The following is a 10,638-nucleotide window of genomic DNA, read 5'->3' as shown; positions in this document are numbered from 1 at the left end:
TTGTATATCTGAAAAATTTTTAAGTTTCATAGAAATGACAATCCATAAAGTATATCTTTTTAATTTACTTCAGTTTAGGATTTGTATTTTATAAATAAATATATTAAAAGTGGGCCAAGCAAACTTAGTAAAAAAATTGAAACCAGCAGGGTGGATAAAAATTTGGACTGGCAAGAAACTAAATTCCCATCAGGTCAGGCTACCTGAAAATTTTGTTATTTACAGACCTCTAATGCATATTAATTTAATTTATACCAAGTCAATTTTTAAGGTAAATAATTTATCCTTTATAAGACATGGAAATTTTGACAATAAATTAACTGAAAAATCCTTTTCATAAGCAGTGATGTTAAAAAAGTTGTTAAAATAGTAAAAATTTGGCTTTGAAAAAATGGAAAACATAAAAATAGCATAAATTAAATTTCCAAGAAACAATTATTTTATTAAATTTTTAATGATTATTAATTACATAACATAATCAAAAATTCATTAATTAATCTTTTCTTCTTTCAGTACATCTTTTTTCAATGGCCCCTAAAAAAATTCAATGACATTTCTATATTTTATTTAAATAAACCATAAATAAGGCTTTATCTTGATGGGTTTGGAATCTTCCATGGCCAAATTTAGAAGATGTATCAATAAACTTAAGGGTAATTTTCTCAAGGGCTGCACGTTTAGTTTGTGTTAATAATGACTATAACAAATTATTAGTTACAGTTAAATTTATAATTATACTTTTCTTAGAGTAATAACTCTTTTTTTGGCACCCATAACACATCCTTTTAGCATTATATAGTCATTATTGACTTCACCGTAGTGAGGAAAACCACCCTATAATAAAAATTTTATATTATAATTCTAAATATAAATAATCAGAAGGAAGGCAGTGCCTAAATTTCATGATAATCATATATCTATTCATCACATAAAATATATTACCATAGGTGTAATGGACTTTTCTGTTATATCATACTCAGTTGATGCATTATTTTTAATAATTTTGCCATCTTTTTTGTGAATGCCTAATTTTTCATATATTATTTATAGGTAAATATTTGATAGATATATTACCTTGCCCAATCCTAAATATTTTTTTGTTTATTTCTGTTCTATGATGATACCCCTTTTGTCCAGCTCTAGCAACAGTAAATTGAACTCTACTTGGATGCCATGACCCTATACAAGCTACTTTCCTTAAACCTTTATGAGTTTTTCTAGGCAATTTTTTTGTGTGCCATCTTGATGTTACACCTATATTTTATCTATGCATAAATACTTAAATATTTAATAACCTTTAAATCCTCTTCCTCTCGTCACACCAATAACATCAATCATTTCATCTTGAGAGAATATTGATTGCACAGGAATTTGTTTTTCTAAATGCTCCTTTGCCCATTCTACCTTTTCAGGAACAGTTCCTCCATTAACTTGAATTTCTAATATATGGGCTTTTTTCTGACCTTTATGCAATAATTTCATCTATAAGATTGTGGTAATATATTTATTGAATGATAAACAAAAACTTGTGTGTGTGCTAATATACGTATAGTAGAACAATATTTTTTCATTTTATCCAAATCCTGATCTATTTCTTTCTTTCCAATTTCATCTTGCCATTTTAAAGAATATTTCGAAAAGGCTTTCTTTTTACATTTAAACCTATAATTAATAATTATAGTCTCATTATATCAAATAAGCGGAGACGACTTATGATAAAATGTAATATATAATAAATTATAACTATACCAGTTTTTGTAAAATCTGCGTTTACAATCTTCACTCAAATGCTCTGCAAATATCGACTTGAACTTACGTAAACCTTTGGGTGTATTAATGTAGCCTACAATACCAAATATAGCCATAGGAGGAGCTTCAATTATGGTAACTGCCTCGACGACTTCCTTTTTATTCACCTCTAAATTATTTTAAGATAAATATAACATAGGTATAATATTATAGATTAACTTGATCCAGGTTTATCCACTTCTCTGACAATATGAGACATACCAGCTTTGAACCCAATAAATGATGTTAAATGTATTGGCTTAGATGGATCATCTTTTGGAAATGCCTTTACTTTACCACGATGTCGTATACTTCTTTTCTTGGGTACAAAACCCATATGACCATGTCTTGGCGCTGAGAATTTTCTATGGGACTAAAAAATCAAATTAGTATTTAACCTATGAAAATTAATTTTACCATATCAAAAAATAAATGTGACGGAAGTTAAATATCTATCTATGTTAAATCGGGTTTATAGATAGCAATTTATTAAATTTAAAGTGTTTAAATCTTAAGTTTCTAGAATAATAAAATATAATAAAATAGCTTAGATCAAAAATGAAGGCATATAAATTATAAACTTAATATCAGTAAATTAATTATTACATGCATATAATTTTAAAAACTATATTTATAACATTTAGCAATATAATAATTGTAAATAAGAATTTATATAATTATAAATTAAAGTGATAAATTATCCTACATTATAATACGTTCATTATCATGCCAGAAATTGTATGAAATGCAATTTCATCACCCTTAAAAGGAGTTGAAGCGTGAACTATGAATTTTCACTAATATATAGATGCCATACATCATATCTATAAATTTAATTATAGAGAAACAAACCTCTATATAGTCTGATTGCAAAGGCATATGGGAGAAATAGATATCGTAAATATTATTCGTTTTATTTCCTGGGGATAGTAAAAAAAATTAATTTATATTGTTAATATCAATTATGTGATAGTATATTTTATTTAAATAAATATTTGATGAATTATTTTAATTAGCTAAACTTTATTTTTTTTATTTCATATGACCTATTTCTTTAGGTATACATAAACTTTATTTTTTCCTAATTTTTATATTACAAATGTTTGGCGTGGCCTTAATATTTTTTTTCTTCCGCTATATTATTATTATTTGAAACTTAATTTTATGAAGTTCTAAAATTTACACTTTATTTGCCATTACTCATTTTATAAATTTTGTTTTAAGATTTTTGAGAATATATTATTATTTTATTTTTATGTTAATATTACTCTTATTTGAATATTATTTATATACTTCTACTTTCTATATTTTAACTTTTTTATTTAAAATTATAAATAATTAAATTAATAAATAATAGAGAAAAATCTTATAATGGCAGCAGTGGAATTTTACCTACCCCTACGTTAAAAGAGATAATGAAAAAGATAATTAATTACTCTTATAACATAAATTAAACATCAGTTTTTACAATAATCAAATGAATGATTTTTTTACAATTTCTTTTTCAATGTAATAATAATCAAAAAAATATCCAGTGCATAGGATAATTATGTTATTTAGCTCCCAATTATAACGTTGACGCTAAAAAGGAACTTCGATCTCAAGCGATAAAAGAGCGCAAAAATTAATGACAAAAACAAAACGGGAATAAAGATGCGCAGAAGTCGAGAAGATCAGTGGTCACCAAAGCAAAGCAAATACTTTTTATATGAAGAATTCACAAACTTTAATTATTATTATTTATACTATAAATATTGTTAAATAATATTTTTTAATTATATATTTGATCATTAAATAGTATTATAAGTTAAATATTATACATTTGCAATACTAATTTTGAATATCCATATTTGCCTATGTATAAACCTTGTAATATTATATTTATTTTATTCTAATTTTATTTTAATAATTATATTTAATACGTTTTGATTTTAACAACTCCCTGCCTATCCCATAATTTTTTTAATATTATATAAATTTAATTAATATTATTTATAATTATAATTTTAATTTAAATTATGATTTGTGTTCCGTATTTATAAATTAATTTACTATTTAAAATTCATAATTCTTATATTTAAACAACTTAATTATTTCTCTTAACAAATGCGTTAACTTTGTAAGATCTATTTTTTTTATTATTATTATTAAATTGAAAAGAAAAGTTATTTTGGAATAACAAATATTCACTAGATGCTTGTCTTATAAATTTAAACTTTATCATGATGATAATGTTTAAATCATCTAATGGTCAAGCAGAAATAACTTTTAAAAGGAATATGAAAAGAAACATGGGGACAAGTAACATTATTCGATATTTAACATTTATTTTATGTAATTATCGAAACGCATTCAATGCGACAGCCACCACAAGAATTTTGTTGAGAGTTATTAAAACTACTGGATAATGAAAACAAACATTAATGCCTATACTACAAAATATAAAAATTAATGAAGGAGATAAAGCTTGTATATAATGTTTGAATCAAACAGATGGGATAATGGAACTATAAGAGAAAAATAAGGGCTTATTGTATTAAATTGACTCAGGAAATAATAAGAAGAAGATATTTAACAAATTTTAAAAAAGGATCATGTTAAAATTCTATCATTGGATATTTTTTAAAGAAGGAAGTAATGTAGACTATATCTAAAAAGATCAAGAAACACCTTATGGAACAGGTTATATATAGACTAGAATAGGAACAAAACGCTTACTGATGCATTTAAAATATTGTATTATAAATAATATACAACATAGATAAATGCAGTATTATAAATATTTAGAGAAACATTTATAAACAGCATTTTCTATAATTCTTGGACATACATATAAAACGCGAAATATAAAAAATATGAATATAAAATTAAATGGGCGAGCACTCAGTTATCGCAAAATTTCTTATTCTTATTTATTTCTGGAATCATTTATTTTATCCGATTTTGTTCTCTGGGTAATTAATTATTAATGATAGTGATAACTGATTAAATTATCAATGACAATTAATAATTATGGCAAATAATTATAATAATAACACATCGCAAGCTATAAAATATAAAATTACGTAATTAGCAACAGTAACTAACTTTTCAGTTACTACCCAATATGTTTTTATTAAAAATAAGCAATTCACAATTAATCAATCAAAGAGGTAATGCTGTGTTAGGACCAATGGGTCCCCCAGTCTGAATGGGAATAATACAGTCCGTGATCGGGGGTCCGGGATGGTCAATGACTGGATCCAGGGGGCCGGGTTTTATCGATTTAGTCATGGAATCACACAACGTAATTTTCAAAGTTTATTCGAATAAGTGAAATTACAACAAAAAAAAGAAATTCAATTTAAAACGCACGAAAAATAATTCATGAATTAATGGTGTTTTGTTTTCCACCTTTATAATTTTTAAAACAAAAGGGAAAAAAAAAGTTGTTATTTAATCGCGATATAATCATTCATGAAACTGGTAAGAACCAGTTTCAAATGCAATATAAATATAAGGTATAATATATAATATATTAATTTCATAACAAAATAAAGGAAGATGGGAAAACAAAAGAAACAAAAAAAATAAATAAGGGGGGATAGAACATAACACTCCTCTTAAATACGGCTACCCGGCCGTCGGCGCTGATTTCATTCTTAATTCCTGCGAAAATAAAGACGGCATTCGCCACACCGCTGGTTTAGAGCGGATTTAATAACGAAGATAGATCCTACCTTAAGTCAATAAAATAAATAAAACGGCATTCGCCGTACCGCTGGTTCAGAGCGGATTTAATAACGAAGGTAAACCCTACCTTAAATCAATAAAATAAATAAAACGGCATTCGCCGCACCGCTGGTTCAGAGCGGATTTAATAACGAAGGTAAACCCTACCTTTAGTCAATAAATAAATAAAACGGCATTCGCCGCACCGCTGGTTCAGAGCGGATTTAATAACGAAGGTAGATCCTACCTTAAGTCAATAAAATAAATAAAACGGCATATAAAATGAACGGCATTCGCCGCTCCGCTGGTTTAGAGCGGATTTAATAACGAAGGTAAACCCTACCTTAAGTCAATAAAATAAATAAAACGGCATTCGCCGCACCGCTGATTTAGAGCGGATTTCATAACGAAGGTAAATCCTACCTTAAGTCAATAAAATAAATAAAACGGCATTCGCCGCACCGCTGGCTTAGAGCGGATTTAATTACGACTAAATTATGAAAACACGTGGAGGACATATAAAAAAAAGGGGGATTTGTAACAGATGGATGACCACACAAAAAAAAAATCAATATATATATAATCAAAATGGAAAAAAAAATAGGTGTTTTTGTGGAAATACGGCATTCTCCTCCCCTTTTAAATTGGGCTACCCCGGGGTGGTAGGTCCAAGAGATCATGTGGGTTATTTGATATTTGTTGAGTCTGTTTGTACGCAGTCGTTTCGTCTGGTACGTTGGGTTGGGTCGTCGGTATATTTCGAGGAGTATACTGAGAGGAGTTATAATTGTTGAAAGTTTGTTTCATTGGGCAATTGTATCTATTATGCCCCACGTTCCCGCAATTGTAACAGGTTGGGTTATCATTCCGTGGGAAATTCCGACGAGGGGGTTGATAGTAATTCTCTAAAGTTTGCGGGGTGTTTTGTACATGCGCATACTTTGTGGGTATGTTTATTTGGTTGCTGTAGGCGTGGTTCTCGCATTTATTTGGTTAAGCGCTTCGGCCATTTCCCAGGTTTGCGCAATTTTTAACTTCCCTTTAAACGTTATATTATCGGACGTGATTACGTGACCTCTTATTCCGGAGGATTGTATCCCCGTTCCGAATTGGGAGGACAGGAAAAGATCCCAGCTGGGGCCTAGATCGCATTGTGAGGCCAAAGCTATCAAAGCTTCCGCATATTCAGTAATCGTTTCGCCATCTTGCTGGATGCGTTGACGAAGCTTGTTGATTGATAGACCTTTGTTGTTATTATTGTTTCCCAAAATCGTTTTTACGTCCTCTATTGACATTTCCAACATAGGCCTTGGTGCAAAGGCTAATTTTAATTTTGAATATAGGCTGTGACCGCATGATGATAAGAATAAGGATAATAAATTTGCCTCAGGTTGATGTCGGTGGATAAGCATAAAACGCTCATGGTAATGATCTGTTGGTTCTTCCGGGTGGTAGATTATCGAATGTACGTTGGGCGCCAGTCCTGTGTTTAGACCGATGGGTCCCCCAGTCTGAATGGGAATAATACAGTCCGTGATGGTCAATGACTGGATCCAGGGGGCCGGGTTTTATCGATTTAGTCATGGAATCACTTGGACAACGTAATTTTCAAAGTTTATTCGAATAAGTGAAATTACAACAAAAAAAAGAAATTCAATTTAAAACGCACTAAAAATAATTCATGAATTAATGGTGTTTTGTTTTCCACCTTTATAATTTTAAAAACAAAAGGGAAAAAAAAGTTGTTATTTAATCGCGATATAATCATTAACTGGTTCTAACCAGTTTCAAATGCAATATAAAAATAAGGTATAATATATTAATTTCATAACAAAATAAAGGAAGATGGGAAAACAAAAGAAACAAGTAGAAACAAAAAAAAGAAATAAGGGGGGATAGAACATAACAGGTAAGAAATAAATAATAATATAAATGATTAATTTTATACAAATAATTTTAATTTAAAAAACAAAACAAATTTTAAACACAGCTTTTATGCCCTTTCAGTTTGATACCTCTCTATGGACTTTCTTATTCGAGAAGAAATTGGTGTCATGTCAGTCAAAGATTGTGCGAATGTTAATGTTGCTGATGTCGTTACCATAGATGGTTCATTAAGCTCTACTTATTTTTGAATTGTGTTTTCTATAATAATTGGTTTTTAATTAATTTCTGCTTTACCGAATCTGCAGGTTTTGTTATCTCAATTGAAGTATCCAAGTTGTTATTGACTTTGATTTTTAAATAATCTAAATTAGTGATTTGCATCGGAAGCCTGATCATACCTAGGAATTCTTAAAACAATTTGTCCTTTCTGGCCCTATCCCTAACTAAAATTTTATTTCTTTGTCCCGAAAGCTAGGTCTTAAATAAAAATAAAAGATATTAGTCCACCCGGTCGGAATTTATTTAAATATAAACATAATATTTTTTCTAATTGAAAATTAAATATATTCAAATAAAAAATATTAAAGCCTTGTTTCTGCAAGAAATTTAAAATATATCAATTTATTCGATAAAATGTAATATCATATTTTAAAATTTAAACCCCACTCGGTTCAAAAATTTTAAAAAATATTAGGATCGACCCATTTGGCTTGGTACAGTTCGGACCGTGATTTGCAGATATCTAATCTGAATATCTTCTCCATAATCATTTTTCTCCTTTTACAAGATATGACATGGAACCTATATGTTTACTTATTAGAGCTGAAATCCACATGAATCTCCCCAAAATATTTTATTGTATTACAACCTTTTTTGTATTTTATACACAATCTACTTCCTTCCCATTATATTGTGGTTCAAGTTTATTTAACGGGCTATGTTGCAAAATTTTTTTTTATTATATGTAAGGCAGGTGAAGATTTTGTGGTTGTATTTTTAGCAACTTTATCGATTCCTCTTCTTTACTACCCATACATTATTTAATTCTGTGTAATAATTTAAACAACGGTGTCGCTTTTGTTCCCACTATCTCTGTCATCGTGACTTTTATGTTTTAAATCTAAATATTACAAAAGATTTATTGGTGGAAACAAATATTTATTAATCTATTAGACAATTAGATCATTATATGTTATGTCCTCACTGCGTCATTACATCGTACGTAATTATTTTTTAAATCTAAATATTACAAGTTCTTTTTGATTGAAGCAAATATGTATTTGCAAAATCATCTATATTTAAATCCATCAGAATATTATGTTTTATTCATATTTTAATTCGCTTTCACAATAATTCCCGATATTTTTGGTTATATCTTTAGATCTTGCTTTGCAGATATCTAAAGCAAATGTTTCCATGAGTTAAATGATATAATAAATAAGAACATCTCGACAAAATAGAGTTATTCATTCATTATTATTATATGCATAGCATCTACATATACATGTAAACTAAAAAATTAACTATGCATGTTTCAATGGATAAAACGTTTTTTATTTATGCTTTACTTTACACATCTTTTTAGATTATATGCTAATATTTAATAATAGGCTTTTATTTAATAAGAAGCTACGCGTCTGACATTAACTCTTTTGTAAGTTTAGATTATTATTATAATTAAGGTTATAATTCTTTAATGTTCTAGGCATTCATATTGATCAAATAATAAACCTATTATTAAAGATAAGTGAAGAGAAAAATGGCAAGTTAACAAACGTCTTAACCGTTCATACATACTAGTAAAGAAAATTTCATGTTCAACAAAAGGTTAGCAGTAGCGTCACAAAAAATTTGCTGAACCCTTTCAAAATTTTGAGTATTTGTTTATACCACTAAAAAAAGGAAGGTAATTTTGGATAATGTTATCTAAAAAAAGGTAATTTTTAAAATATTTTAAATTTTTTTAGCCCCCTGAGATATAAAGTCTATTTACGCCCCTGAATGTTAGTGATTCTGATTATTATTATATAAAAACAAAATTGTTATAAAAAATAATATACTGGAAGATTTATATATTTATGAATTCATTTTTTTAATCCCTTGTCTAAATATTTTAAGTTATATCTTTTTTAGATTTTTTGCCAATATCTAATGCCATTATTTTCTTAGGGTGGAGCTCTTTATGATTCTGCCATTATCGATGTACATAACGAACTAACTATACGTAGTTCGCTATTAATATTATTTAAATCGATTTTTATTATTTATATATTATTTAATATTTAATTTTAATGATCTTACTTTTTTAATCGTCAATATGTCACCTCTAGCAATGTTTATTTTTAATGATCCTACATTTTTAAAAGTTTGCCATTTTGCCTATCTGAACATTTTAATCTTTTATCCTTGCTGATTATTATGAATAACTTTTTTTTACATATTACACTATTTTTATTATTTAAATAAAATTATATAAGATTATAAATCTATTCCAAAAAAACGATACGTAGTACGATAAATAAGATTCTATATCTATTCACAAGTATCCTACCTTTTTTTGATGTTTACCAATTCGTCTACCCGAACAATATTCCCTTTCATGGTGATTATTCTATACATTTACTAAAAAAACTATATATCGTTAGGTATTTTTATTATTTAATTATGATTTAATTAATATACAATTTTAAGGATCTTACTTTTTTGAAGTTTTTCTAATAGATCGCCCTGAATATTGTTCTATTTTAATCATTTTAATTATTTTGTAAAATTCATTAAAAAAATAGACATGATTTACAATTTTTATCAAATATTCGTATAGTTTATATTTATCATTGTTCCTGCTCATTAAATTTAGCTATTGGAAATACACAAATTATATTATAATGATACATTCATATATTTTTTTAATTTATCTAAGTCCCATACTTATATTATATTTTTCATTTTTATAAAACTGATATCTCATGCTTTGTGATCCATGACCATTTGTTACATACCACTATCCGTGATTCATGGCTATTTCTGATTCTGCGCTATTTGTGATTCCTGGGCTACACTCCACAGATAGAAGGCAGGACTAGAGTAACGCCCTGTGATAGTTTATTAACCTTCAAAAGCTATGAACCTTTAAGACTGAGGCAATTCAAAATAACAGATTATTTCGATATAATCATTTATCTTGTTGATTATCACGTACGTATCTCTTTGAGTCTTCCTTTAATTCGATTTGATAGTAGTGAATAAGTCGAG

General features: G+C 27.7%; 1 protein-coding gene across 1 annotated transcript; it reads right to left on the bottom strand.

The window, feature by feature from the left end:
- Positions 1-407: 407 nt before the first annotated feature.
- On the bottom strand, positions 408-2,346 carry LOC135925998 (large ribosomal subunit protein uL3-like). Its single transcript, XM_065461628.1, has 10 exons — positions 2,206-2,346; positions 1,969-2,161; positions 1,750-1,918; positions 1,527-1,662; positions 1,296-1,482; positions 1,075-1,254; positions 943-1,025; positions 739-834; positions 578-697; positions 408-534 (listed from the first exon to the last, which is right to left on the bottom strand). The coding sequence occupies exons 1-10, from the start codon at positions 2,206-2,208 to the stop codon at positions 490-492; spliced, it is 1,212 nt and encodes a 403-aa protein (XP_065317700.1). The 5' UTR covers positions 2,209-2,346; the 3' UTR covers positions 408-489.
- Positions 2,347-10,638: the final 8,292 nt, after the last annotated feature.

This window comes from Gordionus sp. m RMFG-2023, chromosome 3 (assembly GCF_954871325.1).
Source record: "Gordionus sp. m RMFG-2023 chromosome 3, tfGorSpeb1-WG-v2, whole genome shotgun sequence".
Lineage (NCBI taxonomy): Eukaryota > Metazoa > Nematomorpha > Gordioida > Chordodea > Parachordodidae > Gordionus > Gordionus sp. m RMFG-2023.
This window is presented reverse-complemented; position numbering and strand designations above follow the sequence as displayed.